At 40.2% G+C, this 16,424-nt stretch overlaps 1 protein-coding gene across 4 annotated transcripts; it reads right to left on the bottom strand.

Annotated features, from left to right (window-relative positions):
• Positions 1-116: 116 nt before the first annotated feature.
• LOC108399052 (uncharacterized) lies at positions 117-16,177 on the bottom strand. Of its 4 annotated transcripts, none has more exons than XM_036993013.2 (5): positions 14,954-16,177; positions 14,598-14,693; positions 14,322-14,448; positions 3,793-3,932; positions 117-3,680 (listed from the first exon to the last, which is right to left on the bottom strand). In XM_036993013.2, exons 4-5 carry the CDS (start codon positions 3,870-3,872, stop codon positions 2,120-2,122), a joined length of 1,641 nt encoding a protein of 546 aa, XP_036848908.1. In that variant the 5' UTR covers positions 3,873-3,932; positions 14,322-14,448; positions 14,598-14,693; positions 14,954-16,177; the 3' UTR covers positions 117-2,119. The 4 variants fall into 4 exon arrangements, 3 of the variants coding, with proteins under 3 accessions (XP_036848908.1, XP_036848907.2, XP_036848909.2); XM_036993012.2 differs by having other exon boundaries at positions 2,391-3,680; positions 3,793-4,011; XM_036993014.2 differs by lacking the exon at positions 14,598-14,693 and having other exon boundaries at positions 2,391-3,680; positions 3,793-4,011.
• Between the last annotated feature and the right edge of the window lie 247 nt (positions 16,178-16,424).

Here is a 16,424-nt window from a genome sequence, read left to right as displayed (position 1 = left end):
GCTAAAACTTGAAATGATTGACCAAACGAAGTATTTGGAGAATGTGAAGGAAATGGAACTCATGGACTGATGTTAAGATGCAAAAAAACAAAACGAAACAAAAAAACCCACAACAGTTTGGGGAAAAAAATGTTACATTTCTTCAAAAGTAAAACATTCATGTATCATGACTCAGACATTACATGCTAACCTTTGATCTAAAAGACACATACATTCATGTAAGGAACTCAAGTATTTATGCTAGTTATTTTCAATAGTCAAGGTGAAGAAATAGCTGTAACTCCCATGAATAGGTGAATAAATTTTAGTATATCCAAAAATATCACTTAGAAAAGAAAAAGGTAGTGGCATTATTGGCATTATCTGAAAGTAATATGACACATAAGGAAAAAAACAACACAGTAAATAGCCTAAGATTTCAATCCTATGAATCCATCAAAATGCAAACATATCTACCTAGTATAATGGAAAGTAAACCTATGACACCTGAGGAAGAGGGAAGGGCATGGAAAGATTATGAAAGGACATGAGGTAAATATACTGTGACAGATATGGTAATTTTCAGGACTGTAATGGTAGTTTCCAGAGGTTTATACCTATATCAAAGGTCATCAAATTGTACAGCTTATAAGTACATGTAGGCTAGCATATGTAAATGATACCTTACTAAGGTTTTAAAAACTGGCCCAGGAGAAAGTCTGTCCTACTCCTTTTGGAAAATAGATTTGGCAACCGAATATTCACAATACTATCTCTCCTTAGGCCTCAATGTCACAATTACCTCAGTGGTAGAAAAAAAAAGATGAAGAACATTTCTGAGTCAACAAGAATGCTGCCCGGGTCACCAGAGCCTCATCGCCTGACTCTGGGTCCTCCTTTCTGTTCCTTTTCTTGCTTGTTTAGTAACAGCTTTAAGACAAACCTCACTGGGAAGCTATGGAATGTCCACAAAACCTTTCAGTTTATTAGTTCCTCTGAACAGCTTCAGCTACACAAGATAAACATGCCTGCAAGTCCTACATTGTGTACAAACTGATTCTGCACAGTCACTGTCAGAAACATTTTTGGATGCACTTTTAGAAGACACACATTTCATCTAACTTGCTGCAGTACTCTCCACTCCCTAGTATGCCAGTACTTCTGTACCGATTCCACAGTCCAATGAATTGTGGTTTATGGCTCTTTGTAGACCTGGGGAAGATACCCTCAACAATGCTATGATGTCTCTTATCCTGTGATAAACTCCTCTGATTAAGGGGAAAAAATTGTGCCACTCTCAGAAGCAAATGAAGTTCTCAAACTTGACCCCTACTCAGGGTCATCATTGAGATTCCTACACACACCAAGGCTTCCTATGACTACCACAGCATAAGTTTTTTCTAGGAGGCTGTGGGTAAAGCAGATTTGGTGAATACTGAAAAATTATGTATTCTGACATCATACTGTCTCTACTTAGGCACAGAACATTTTGATATTCCTAACAAGTTGTTCTCTTTATGCTTGTAGAGACCAAATGTGTTTATAAACTATCCCACACAGTAAGTAGACCGTCAGAGATTAAAGAGGATTTAAAGAGTGGGGCTTTAAAAACCAATGTGTGACACGCAGTTCTCAAATTCATGACATGGATGCCGGAAAAATTAATCTCAAGTTATAGGAGACCAACATGTCTCAAAAAAGGTAGTCATTCTCTGCAAGCTCACAGCTAAACTCAAAATATTCTGAGACAACACTGATCCAGGTCTATGCCCATGGTAGTTCAATGTCTATGGAGGAAATGCTGAAGCCCTAAGGGCACAGGTTATTCATAATTTTCTCCAATACATGAGAAAAACAATTCAGCTTCTGGGAATACATCGGGTGGTGAATGTTGCACAGTGTGGTCTTGCCATGTGGCAGATGAAATGGCCTTAGCCCCCAAAACTAGCAGTGACATAAAGCTGAAATGAGCCCTGGACATGGTAAAAAGTACAAGATCTTTTCACAAGCTTACCATGTAACTGGAACTTGGGACTAACCCCACTGTGTATGCTCAGATGTATTAAATTCAATTCAGATACATGGCTTCTCAGTTTCTCTAATGTTTGAACTGAATAGGCAGTTGTACATCCCAGTATATCTATAGCTTTTCTGTAGTGTGAATTCTTTGATGTTGAGAGAGAGTAGATTTTCGCACAAAATATTTCCCACATTCTTTGCACACATATGGCCTTTCTCCAGTGTGACCTCTCCGGTGTTGACTGAATTGGGAACTATCTCTAAAGGATTTCCCACATTCACTGCACTCATAAGGCCTTTCTCCAGTGTGAACTCTCTGGTGGTAACGGAGTTTGGAGCTAGATATAAAAGATTTCCTACATTCAGCACACTCATAAGGCCTATCTCCTGTGTGAACTCTCTGATGATAACGAAGGGTAGAACTGGAGGTAAAAGATTTCCCACATTCACTGCACTCATAAGGTCTTTTCCCTGCATGAACTCTCTGATGATAAGAGAGGGTAGCACTACTGGTAAAAGATTTTCCACACTCACTGCACACATAAGGTCGTTCCCCTGTGTGTACTCTCTGATGTCGAACTAGAATGGAGCTATTGGTAAAAGATTTCCCACATTCACTGCAATGATAAGGCTTTTCTCCCCGGTGAACTCTCCGATGATAATCAAGTCCAGAGACAGAGGTAAAGGATTTCCCACATGTATTACACTCATAAGATCTATCTGTACTATGAATTCTCTGGTGTATTGAGAGGGATGATTTTTGGCTAAAGGATTTCCCACATTCGTTACATTGATAAGGTCTTTCTCCACTGTGAGCTCTCTGATGTTTATTGAATTGTGATCGATCCTTAAAAGATTTCCCACATTCACTGCACTCATAAGGCCTTTCTCCACTGTGTACTCTGTGATGATAACGAAGGCTGGCACTAAAACTAAAAGATTTCCCACATTCACTACACTCGTAAGGCCTTTCTCCTGTGTGAACTCTCTGATGATAACGGAGAGTGGAACTAGATGTGAAAGATTTCCTACATTCACTACACTCATAAGGCCTTTTTCCTGCATGAACTCTCTGATGATAACAGAGGGTGGAGCTACACGTGAAAGATTTCCCACATTCACTGCACACATAAGGCTTTTCTCCTGTGTGAATTCTCTGGTGTTGAATGACTGTCCACCTATTATTGAAACATTTCCCACATTCACTACATTTGTAAGGCCTTTCTCCTGTGTGAACTCTCTGGTGTAACATGAGGTTATTTTTTCGGATAAATGATTTCCCACATGCAGTGCATACATAAGGCCTTTCTCCAGAATGAACCCTCTGATGATAATGGAAGTCAGACCTGGAAATAAAACACTTGCCACATTCAGTACACTCATAGGGCCTTTCTCCTGTGTGAATCCTCTGATGATAACGTAGGGCAGAGCTAGTGGTAAAAGATCTCTCACATTCACCGCACTCATACGGCCTTTCTCCAAGGTGACATCGCTGATGATACCGTAAGTTGGAGCTACAGGTAAAGGATTTCCCACATTTACTGCATACATAAGGCTTTTCTCCTGAGTGAATTCTCTGGTGTCGAATGAGTGTCCATCTGTTATTAAAAGACTTCCCACATTCAGTACACTCATAAGGCCTTTCTTCATTGTGAATCCTGTGGTGATAACGGAGGCTGGAGCTAAAGGAAAAAGATTTACCACACTCAGAGCACTTATAAGGCCTTTCTCCTGAGTGAGCTCTTAGGTGTATAATGAGGTTATTTCTTCGGGTAAAAGATTTACCACACTCACTGCACTGGTGAGGCCTTTCTCCAGTGTGAACTCGTTGGTGGTAACGGAGAGCAGTACGAGTGATAAATGATTTCCCACATTCGTTGCACTCATGAGGCCTTTCTCCAGAATGAACTCTCTGATGATAACGAAGGTCAGACCTAGAGATAAAAGACTTCCCACAATCATTGCACCTATAAGGCCTTTCTCCTGTGTGAGATCTTTGATGATAATGGAGGGCTGAAATAGAGGTGAAAGATTTTGCACAGTCACTACACTTATAAGGCCTTTCTCTAGTTTGAACCCTCTGGTGTGGAATTAACACTGAGCTATAGCTAAGAAATTTCTCACATTCACTGCACACATAACTGTTTTCTCCACTGTGCCATTTCTGGGTATGAATGAGGACAGAGTTTTGGCTTAAGGATTTCCCACATTTGCTGCACTTGTATTGCCTGGGCCCAGTATGAATATTTTCATGTTGACTGAGGGTTAAGCTCTGCCTAAGGGATGTTCCACACTCACCATACTCTTGATGGCCTTTTCTGTGGTGCACAATGAAAGAGGATTTGTCCCTGAATATTTTCCCACATTCACTGCAAACAAAATACTGTCCTCCAGTGGGGATATCCTGGCCTTGAACAAGTGTATCTGTGGGACTTGTTTTCGTGCATTCTCCATAGATGTATTGACTTTTTCTGTTCTGTAAAGAAGCCCCACCCTGGGTGATTTCATTTGGCTTCTCCCCGGAATCACTGGCCTGTTGCTGCAGATGTCCCAAGCTGGCTAGGAAGTCTTTTGCTACCTCCCTGCTGGTAAAGAGCTTCCCTGACACAGAGAATCCACAGCTCTTCACAGGAAAGGACCTTTCCTCATTGTCTCTGAAAATTTTCTCTTTCATTTGCTGCTCCTGGTGGCATTGGAAGTTTGCACTGAAATAAAATTGCTTTGCACATGCTCCACACCTCAACAATTTCCAACTATATTGAGTTCTCTGGCTCTCAGCCAAGTGGAAAATGTCTCTCAAGACGGGACCACACATCTCACAGGGGTGGGTCTTCCGGGAAGATGAAGCTGCCTTGGGAATCCTGGCCTTTGACTGTTGTACACAAATACTCTGTTCAAAGTGTGCCTCTGAATCCTCTGCTCTACAGCAGCAACCTGAACACAAAGAAATGCTGGTGAAGTACATGTAGAAGTACATGTAGACTAAAGGAGAGGGCAAGCCTACTATAAATATGTATCCAATCTTATCTATGAATGAATGTATGGGATGCACTTCAATATAACAGAGTTGCAATTCAGTTGGAGGGAATGGCTGGCTGCTGTCCATTACTGGGACCTTAAGGTCACAGTATGGTGCAGACCTTTCCCAGGCAAGGATACAAAAACAGGGTATGACACAAGGAAAAGAAATAGGGTACTATAGAGCATTTCACCAGCGGCTTTCTGCAGGCCCTTTTCTACTGTGATATAAGCCTGGGTAGAAGTATACAACCAAGCCCACTAAAATCCAGTTTAATCAGATGAGCTGAGATTCAAGGTCAGTTCTCACTGCAGAACATGTGATGGCCAATGTTAAAGAGTACTACAGAAAGAGTGTCAAGAGAAATGGGGGAGATGCGAAGTCCAGAGAGGTGGACATTAATCCTGGACTGGAAGTGACAACAGAAATGACAACAGAGGTGACAACCAAATTGACTAATTGGCAATGTACCAACAATGGGGAAGGACAGGTAGAAATGATGCATGGTCACTGGCAATGGCATGAAAACTGTGGGTAAATAAATTCAGTGAAATAAGGAAAAAATAAACAAGATGAAATTTTCAACAGATAGAAAATACAAAATAGAATCAGATATGCTAAAGAATGTAATGGATGAAATGAAAACATTCAACAGCACTACTAGTCAAGTCAATCAACCAAAAAAACCAAAACTCTGAAGTCAAAGGTAGGTCCTTTGAAGAAAAAAGAACTAAAGTGAGGAAAGACTAAAGAATTATTACACAACATAAAACAAGAGTATTTGCATTACGTGAGCCCTAGAAGAAGAGGGAAAGGGGCAGAAACTTATTTAAAGAAATAATGGATGAAAACTTTAAATCTGGGGAAGGAAGTAGATATCCAGTCACATGAGTTCCTTAGTCCCCAAGCAGATGCAATCAACAAAAAACTAGATGCAATAAATCTCAAGCAGCAATGTCAGAAAAATTTGAAAAGCTGCACAAGACAAAAGAATCTCATATTATACAAAGGGAACTTCATAAAAATTTGAGTTTTCTTAGCTGAAACACTGCATAAAAGGAGAGAGTGGGAGACATATTCTAAATGCCAAAGAAAAAAACCACAGATCAAGACTACTTCAACAAAGCTATCCTAAAGAAATGAAGGAGACTTTCCCAAACAGAAGCTGAGGGAATTCATCACTTGACCAATCCTACAAATGCTAAAAGAATTTCTTCAAGCTGAAAAGTACACTAATTATAACATGAAATCATAAAAACATAAAAAACACTGGTAAAGTTAAGCACAGTCAAATTCAGAGCATTGTAGTCCCCTCTTACACAGTTTCACTTTCCATGGTTACAGTTACCTATGCTCAGTCATGGCCCAGAAACAGGCTGACAGAATGATACACCAGAAGGCCAACAGTATCCTACTGCTTCATCCCAATGCCATCATTCACCTCACTTCATCTCATCAGTCATGTTCTCTCTCATCATAGGGATGAGTACAGTACAGTAAAACATCTGAGAGACCACATTTACATAACTGTTACCATGGTATATTTGTTTAGTTTTACTTTTAATTATTGTTGCCAATCTCTTACTGTGTCTAATTTAGAAGTTAAACTTTATCATAACTATGTATGTATAGGAAAAAAACAGTATACATAGGATTCAGTACTACCTACAGTTTCAGGCAATCACTGGGAGTCTTGGAATGTATTTCCCACAGTTAAAGGGGATCTACTGTACTCTGATACAGAAATACTATCATAATCATGCAATGATAGTATAAAGGATTTTAAAAATTATATAAATACATATAAGAATATAACTGTACCCATAATAACTCAAGGCTTAACACAATATATAAAATGTGACAAAAAGAAATGTGTGTACCAGCTTAAAATAGAATGTACTAACTACAATATTTTATGCAAGCCTCAATGGTAACCACAAAACAAAAACCTACAGTAGATACACAGAAGATAAGCAGAAATGAGTGACCTAACGGCATAGAAAATCATCAGATCACAAAATAAGACAATGAGAGGAAGAAAGGAACAAAGGAATTATAAAATAGACAATATTTAACAAGATGGCAATACTAGGTGCTAATAAAATTCTACAATCCGAAGCTGTATAGTGGCAGAATGGAAAAAAAAACTAAAACCCCCAAAATAAGACCAAACTATATGCTGCCAACAATAGAGTAACTTTAGCTTTAAGGACACACACAGGCTGAAAGTGAAAGGATTGAAAGAGGTATTCCAGGCAAACGGATACTAAAAGAGAACAGGCATAGCTATATTTCCATGAGACAGAAGAGACTCTAGGTAAAAAACTGCTGTGACAGAAAAGATAATTATATAATGATAAAGATGATTCATCAAAAAGATGTAACACATGTTTATACACACCTCACATCAGACCAACTAAAGTATTAAGCAAATATGACCAGATCAGAAGGCAGGAAAGACAAAACACAATATTAATATTAATGGGGAACTTCAATATCTCCCTTTCAACAATGGGTGGCTATCCAGACAGAAAATTACTAAGAATATATCTTCATTGCATTATACTTTAGTCCAAGTAGACCTAACAGACATATACAGAACATTTCATCCTACTATAGCAGAATACACATTCTCAAGGGCACACACAGTATTCTCTATGCTAGAACATGTGTTACATCAAACACTTCTATACCAGGGACCTCTCCCTAACACAATGAATAAAACTAGAGATCAGTGTAATGAGACAAACTGAAAAACTCACAAATATGTGGACATTCAACAACATACCCTTGACCAGTCAATCAAAGGAAAAATAAAAAGGAAAATTTTGAATAACTTGAGGCAAATGAAATTGAAAAAAGAAAATACGGAATGTGCAAAAGCAGTTCTAATGTTGGTGCTAAGAAAATGAGAAATATCTCAAATAAACAACCTAGCTTTAAATTTATACCTTGGGGAAATAGAAAAACAACACACTAAGCAGAACAATGAGGAAAAAAATAAAGAGCAGAGCAGAAATAAATGAAATACAAGCTAGAAAAACAAAAAGGTACACAGTACTAACAGATAGTTTTAAAAATAGAAACAAAAATAACACACCTTTATTTGCTAGAATAACTTAGAATAGAGGAAAGACTCTAATAAATCAGAGTAATGAGGAGAGATTACAACTGATAGCTTTGAAATGCAAGGGATCATAAAAAAAACTGTTATGAAATACACCAACAAATTAGAACAGCTTCGAAGAAATAAATTCCTTGAAACATATGCAACTTACCAACACTAAGTCATGAAGAAATAGAAAATCTGAATAGCTCAATAACAAGTCAGGAGATTGAAATCAATAATTTAAAATTTTTCCCAAGAAAGAAAAGGCCACAAACAGATACACTGATGAATCCTATCAACATTTTAAGAATAATTAACATCATCACTCACAAACTCTTCCAAAAATTTTAAGAGGCAGGAATATTTCCAAACTCATTTGAGGCATTAAACTGATAACCAAGCCAGGCAAGTACACTATAAGAAAATTTACAGGCCAACATCCCTGGTGAACAGATATTTAAAAATTCAACAAAATACTAGCAAATCAAATTCAACAGCACAGGAAATTAATTACAAATGGTGATCAAGTGGGATTTATTCCTGGAATGCAACGACGGTTCATCACAAAAAGAAAACAATAAATGTATGATACTTCTTTAACACAAGACCAAAAAATCATACTGTCATCTCAGTGTACATGGAAAAACCATTGACAAAATTAACAAACGTTTCATAGTAGAGACTCAAAGAATTAGAATGTGCCTCAGTATCAAAATTAGGGATTAGATAGGGAAATAAGACACTCAGGTCATGGAAGCACAGAGTCCCCTAACAAAAGGAACCTGAAGAAGACAACACCAAGACATATGATTAAAATGACAAAAGTTAATGATAAGGAGAGAGTACGGAAAACAGTGAGAGAAAAAAGTTACAATGTAAACAGCATCAAGCTATCAGCACACTTCCATAGCAGAAACTTTACAGGACTGAAGGGGGCAGCATGAAGTATTTAACGTATTGAAACAGAAAGATCTTCAAGCAAGAACCCTCTACCAAGCAAGATTATCATTCAAATCTGAAGCAGAGAATTAAAAAATTCCCAGATAAATGAAGGCTAAGGAATTTATAATCACTATACCAGTATTACAGGTTATTTAAAGAGATTGCTGTAGATGGAAATGTTCCTAAGACTACAGATTCACCAGTGAACACACTATTCACATCAACAGTTCAACCAGGACAAAAAATAAATAAGGAAACAGAGGCACAGAACAATACATTAGATCAGATGGGCTTAACACACATCTACATAACATTCCACCCAAAAGGATCAGGATACTTTTTTCTCAAGTATACATGGAACATTCTCCAGAAGACATCACATACTAGGCCACAATCATTTCAGAAAGATTAAAATTGTATTAAATGGCTTCTATACCACAATGGTATGAAACTAGAAATAAATTACACAAGGAAAACAAAAAAGCCTTCAAACACATGGAGGCTAAAACAACATGCTTCTAAACAATTAATGGATCAATGAACAAATTAAAACAGAAATCAAGCAATACATGGAGACAAATGAAAACAAACATTCAGCAGTCCGGAATCTGTAGGATGCTGCAAAAGAAGCACTACGAGGGGAGTTCAAAGCAATATAGGCCGACCTCAAGAAAACAACAATCTCAAATAAACAGTCTAAACTCACAATTAAAGAAGCTAGAAAAAGAATAAATGAAACTGATAGTAGGTAGGCCTGTATTGCAATATATTTCCCTCTTAGCACAGCCTTCGCTGTGTCCCACAGATTTTGCGATGTTGAATTATTGTTGTCATTCATCTCCATATATTGCTGGATCAGTTTTTATTTGGTCATTGATCCATCGGTTATTTATGAGGATGTTGTTAAGTCTCCACGTGTTTGTGAGCTTTTTCATTTTCATTTTCTTTGAGTAATTTATTTCTAGCTTCATACCCTTGTGGCCTGAGAAGTTGGTTGGTACAATTTCAATATTTTTCAATTTACTGAGGTTCTTTTTGTGGCCTAGTACATGATCTATTCTTGAAAATGTTCCATGTGCACTTGAGAAGAATGTGTATCCTGCTGCTATTGGGTGGAGAGTTCTGTACCTGTCTGCTAGGTCCTTCTGTTCTAATGTGTTGTTCAGTGCCTCTGTCTCCTTTCTGGTTGATCTGTCCTCTGTAGGTGCTCATGCATTGGGTGCATAGGTATTTATAATGGTTATATCATCTTGTTGGATTGACCCCTTTAATATTATGTCATGCCCTTCTTTGTCTCTTGTGACTTTGTGTTTCAAAGCCTATTTTGTCTGATACAAGTACTGCAACACCTGCCTTTCTCTTCCTATTAGTTGCATGAAGTATCTTTTTCCATCCCTTCACTTTTAGTCTGTGTATGTCTTTGGGTTTGAAGTGAGTCTCTTGTAGGCAGCATACAGTTGGGTCTTATTTTTTTATCCATTGAGTGAGACTCTATGTTTTTTGATTGGTGCATTCAGACCATTTACATTTAGGGTGATTACTGATAGGTATGTACTTATTGCCATTGCAGGCTTTAGATTTGTGGTTACCAAAGGTTCAAGGGTAACTTCCTTACAATCTGAGTCTAATTTAACTCACTTTGTATGCTATTACAAACACAGTCTAAAGGTTTTTTCCCCCCTCCTTTTCTTCCTTCTCCATTCTTTATTTATTATGTATCATATTGTATACTCTTTGTCTATGCCTTTTTATTACCTCTGCTGACAGCTATTTAACCTTAGGAACACTTCTGTCTATAGCAGTCCCTCCAAAATACACTGTAGAGATGGTTTGTGGGGGCTAAATTCTCTCAGCTTTTGCTTATCTGGAAATTGTTCAATCCCTCCTTCAAACTGAAATGATAATTTCCCAGATAGAGTATTCTTGGTTCCAGGACCTTCTCCTTCATTGCATTATATACATCATGCCACTCACTTCTGGCCTATAAGGTTTCTGCTGAGAAGTCTGATGGTAGCCTGATGAGTTTTCCTTTGCAGGTGATCTTATTTCTCTCTCTGAATCACTCTGTTGTATATTTGAAACCAACAGAAGATCGTATGTTAATAATACTTCAATAAAATAAAACAAAACAGTGATCCAAACAGTATGATACTGGAAAACTGACATGCACACCTATAAAACAGAAGTGCCAAGAAATAAAACCCACACATATACGGTCTTCTCCTGGACAGGAGTGCCATGAATAGTCTATTTAAGAAATAGTGCTGGGGAACAGGATACGCACATGCAACACAATGAAACTGGAGCTCACGCTATTTACAAAAAATAACTTATGAAATGAGTTCGAATCTTACGTGAAAACGTGAAACTCCTTGAAAAAAGCTCCTTGACATTGCTCTTAACAATGACTTTTTTAGATATGACACCAAAGTCTAATTATGGCACAAATGGCAAAAATAAATTGAGTTAGGCCATATCAAACTAAAAAGCTTCTGCATATAGCAAATAAAGCAAACAAGATGAAAAGGGAGAAAGTGTTCCCAAATGATGTATCTAAGGGGTTAATATCTAAAGTTCTCACATAACACAATCCAAAAAAATAACCTAATTGAATAACACACAAAGGACTTAAACTGAAATTTTATTAAAGACCTACAAATGAAGTATGATGTTCCTAATTATCAGGAAAATGTAAATCAATATCACAATTAGGTAATACCTCAAATCTAACATGGCTACCAAGATAAACACTGCAGAAATAACAAGTGGTGAAGGTACAGAGATAAGAGAATCTTTGTACACTGTGGTTGGAATGTAAATAAAAAACCTGAAATCAGCAATACACAGTACAGGCATATCTTGTTTTATATTGCATTTCACTCTATCGTGCTTTAAAGATACCATGTTTTTTTTTATGTTGAATGTGACTAGCAACACTGTGTAGAGCCAAATCTATTGGCAACATATTGTCAACATCATTTACTCACCTCATGCCTCAGTGTCACAATTTGGTAATTGTCAAAGTATTTCAAAAATTTTTATTATTGTATTTGTTATGGTGATCCACTATCAGTGAGCTCTGAGGATACCATTGGGATTTTGAGTAATCATGACCTTACCCACCCACCTATGATGGAAAACGTAATAAATGTGTGTTCTGACTGCTCCACCAACTGGCTGTTCCCTGATACCCGTCTCTCTAATGGGGGCTCCCAACTGCCGGAGACACAGTAGTGAAATAAACCCAATTAATAACCCTCCCATGGCTCTAGGTGTGCAAGTGAAAAGAAGAGCTGCATGTCCTTCACTTTAAATAAAAAGCTAGAAATGATTAAGCTTAGTGAGGAAGACATGTACAAATGTGAACAAGATTTCCATGAGTATTTTAAGCCCTTCTTAGAACTGCTGTTCAGAAAAAAGTTTTCTTTCAAAAATATGACTGCTCATTGACAATGCACCCAGTCACCTAAGAGCACTGATGCAGATTCACAATGAGATTAACGTTTGCATGCCACACACATTCTGCAGCCCCATGGGTCAAGGAGTCACTTCGACCCTCAAGTGTTATTCTTTAAGAGATCCATTTCTCAAGGTCACTGCCACAGATGGTTCCTCTGAGGGATCAGAACAAAGTGAATCGGAATCCTTCTGGAAAGGATTCTGGAATGGCAATCTGGATGCCATGAAGAACTTCTATGATTCATGGGAAGAAGTCAAAATATTAACATGAACAGCAGTTTGGAAGAAGTTGATTCCAACCCTCATAGATCACACATTAAGGGATTCAAGACTTCAGTGGAGGAAGTAACTGCAGATGTGGTGGAAAGGCAAGAGAAATAAAATTAGAAATGGAGCTGAGGATGTAACTGAACTGCTGCAATTTCTTAAGAACCTTCAACAGAGGAGCAGCTGTTTCTTATGGGTGAGCAAAGAAGGTGGTTTCTTGGGATAAAATCTACTGGTGGATATGCTGTCAAGATTGCTAAAATGACAACAAAGGATTCAGAAAGCTAGATAAGCTTATTTGACAAAGCAGTGGCAGGGTTTGAGTGGACTGACTCCAATTGTGAAAGAAGTTCAACTGCACAAAAATGTTATCAAATAGCATTGCATGCTAGAGAAAATTATTTCAGGAAAAGTAAAGTCAAACTGGCAAACTTCACTGTTGTCTTATTTTTAAAATGTGCCACAACCAAGCCCAACCTTCAGGCAACCACTATCCTGACCAGTCAGCAGCCATCAACATCCAGGCAAGACTTATCCCCAGTAGAAAGATTATGATTCGCTTAAAGCTCAGATTAGCATTGTCTACCAATATTAAGATTTAAACTGTTATTTTAGACATAATGTGATAGCACACTTAATAAACTAGAGTACAGCACAAACAGAACTTTTACATGCACTGGGGAATAAAAAATTAATTTCACTGACTTTATTGTGATATTCACTTTATGGCAGTGGTCTGGAATAGAACCCACTGTATCTCTGAGAGATGCCTGGAGAATACCAGGGGCTGGGGTGTGGGGGAAATGGGGAAAAGTTGGTCAAAAAGTGCAAACATAAGATGATCAAGTTCCGAGGACATAATGTATAGCATATTAAGTGCAGTTAGTAATATTATATTACTGAAATTTACTAAAAGATCTTAGGCATTTCTACCAAAAAGTAGTAATAATGAGAAGGTAAGTTCATAAAATGACGGATGTGTAATTAACTTCACGTGCATTCCTTTCACAATGTATATGTGTGTGTGTGTGTGTACACATAAAATCATCACTTTGCAAAATGCAATATGTACAATCTTTTATCTTCCCAAGGCTGGGAATAAAAGCACAAAAGAAAACAGAGCTCAACACTCCAAACTGCCTAGGAGGACACAGAAAGGCAGCCCATGGTTCAGGTAAGTAGTGGCCACAATGCCTGCAGGAAGGGCCCTGGCATGAAGAAATGTCAGCTAACTTGGGATACAGAAATGATACGGATCTGAACACACGGACCCAGACCGAGAGCAAGCGCGGTGGAATCCAGAGCTCTCTGCAACACGAATGCTCCTCCACCCTTTCCTAACAGGGTTCAGTACTGCAGGCATTGGGGCTGCAGGGGAGAGGAGAGGGACGGGCAAACAAGCCAGCCCTAGCAACACAGCAACCAGTCACAAAACTGGGGAAGCAGTGCATGTGGTCCACAGGTGACAAGGTTTGAAGGGGGTCATGGTAGAGCCTAGTTCAGGTCACTGGTGAGGCTGAGTCTTACCCAGTGAGGATATAAGTCCAAAGTTCTCCAGCATCACATGGTGGTACAGGTGTCTCTGGGCGCCATCAAGGAGCCTCCATTCCTCCCAGGAGAAGTACACGGCCACGTCATCAAAGGTCACACTGCCCTATTAGGATGCGGACAGATGAAACCACGAACGTTCTCTGATGTCCCACAATGCATCTCGCCACACACCTGCCCCACACTCCTCCTTCAGAGCTCCCCGCCTCAGAGGGATTCCAGGCCCAGGGGTGACAGATCCCCACCCGCCCTAACCTGGGTCTCTTTCTTCACTGTGTTCAGCCCTTGTCAACGTCAGGCCGAGCAGACACAGAGACGGTTCTTCCAGGCTTATCTCCGCCTCACAGTTCCCTGCGGGCGGAAGGCCGACCCAGTTTCCCCGGATGCCCGAGTCCTCCCGGCTCGGCCGCACCTCCGGCCTCCGCGCGCGCGGGTCCCCCCGCCCGTAACCGGCCCCACGCGCCGTCACGCCGGCGCTCAGGACACGAGCCCCGCCCACGAGCGCCTGTCCGTCCCGGGCCGGGGCCTGGCCGTCGGGCCGTGAGTAGGTCCCGCACTCGGGGCCCGAGGGTGGGTGGGTGGGGGCGGGATGCCCGGGGACGGGCAGGTACCTGGGCCGGGCCGCTCAGCGCGGCCGCCGCCATCGGACTCTATGGGCGCAGCGGAGCCGGGCGCGGGGCAGAGGAGGCGACCCGAGCGCGGCGGTCCCGATCCCGGCCCCGGCGCAGGGCTCGCGGGCAGCGTCGCCGGGCCTCAGAGCCGCCTCTGCGACGGGGACGGCGCCTCCCCCTGCGCTGCTCAATTCCTCCACCTCGGTCCCCAAGAATTCTGGAGCCAGAAGCCCCAGAAGGACTGCCAAGATGGCCGCCAGGAGAGGGGGCCGGAAGTCCCACCCCAACACGGAGAATTCAAATGGAAGTGATTGTATCGTGATCTCTCATTGGCTCGACTGGTCGCTTCGTCCACTGGGTCCTGTAGTTCGCAGAGCTCCGGAGTTCCCAGGGACAGGTTCTCGTCCTGACTGACCGGGCATTGGCGGCGGGACACCGGAAATGTGCCGAAGTGGTGGCGCCACCTAGAGGGAGGGAGGGGCTTTGCGCTTTGTGAGCTGCGGCGAGGTGACGTGATTTCATACTCCAGTAATCTCAGTCAACACCGAGATAGACGATCAAATTGTAATTTAAGGCACTTTCAAATCTAGTGTTCTAAACTGACATATCATTCTATAGTCATTCGTACATAAATAATACACACATAGGTGCACACATATTTTATTGATCTTCAAAGGCATTTATTTAGCTTGCTCTGTTCGTTTTGTAAACGCTATTATTTGCTTGAAACAATAGAAAAGACGCCTTACAGGACCATGCCTGGGAGAAAAGAAAAGGGATTTAGGCTGCCCCGAAGCAGGTAGACCATAAGGATTTTTCCGTTTCCCACAGATAGCTTCTTCCTTGCCTGTATAGTCTGTAATTGTTCCTTCCCTTTGAGGAACAATTTTATCCATTTAATATTTCTTAGTCCACATCGTACAATATAGCCAACACCATTTAGTAATCTGACATCTGTCTGAAATGGAGACCAACTTAACTAATGCGGCTTTGGTTTGGGTCAGTGGCTCCAGCTTTCACAGTCTTAGGGTGTGCGTAATTGGAATGCCTGTAACTCATGATAAAAGGGTCATCTCAACACTATGATCTCATGTCTTTGCCATTAAGTGATTATCATTTTCCACTGATTTCATTTAAAAAAACTTACAAGGTGAAACCTATCTGACATGCAGTTACGCCTACCACTCCTAGTCAATTGCAGATCCCACTGGTAAGAATAGGGTTTTTGTGAGTCCATACTGCTTTAGGTACTTCTTTACTACCCAGTAGGCTGAAAGCAGAATTTCCTCCTACCCCAGCAACAGCCCAGCAAATGAGATTGTCATAACTCAGCCAATGTGATGTCACTATACTTAAAATTCCCAGTTTACTCTAATGGACTGTTGATGACAGCCCCTCCGTTGCACTACTCTCCATTGTTCTGTTGTTTGTCTATGGTTTTGCTGTAGCTTTCAAGCCCTGAATTCCAATT

Source organism: Manis javanica, chromosome 17, assembly GCF_040802235.1.
Source record: "Manis javanica isolate MJ-LG chromosome 17, MJ_LKY, whole genome shotgun sequence".
NCBI classification, from domain to species: domain Eukaryota; kingdom Metazoa; phylum Chordata; class Mammalia; order Pholidota; family Manidae; genus Manis; species Manis javanica.
This window is presented reverse-complemented; position numbering and strand designations above follow the sequence as displayed.

What these genes read in the sequence shown, in the direction of transcription:
- LOC108399052 (XM_036993013.2), bottom strand. Translation starts at nt 3,872, where the DNA reads ATGTGGGAAATCATTTATCACTCGTACTGCTCTCCGTTACCACCAACG. An exon ending in AGAAAGGCCTCACCAGTGCA is followed by an intron (nt 3,681 to 3,792) that starts GTGAGTGTGGTA and finishes TTTTTCCTTTAG; the next exon opens with CTCCAGCCTCCGTTATCACC.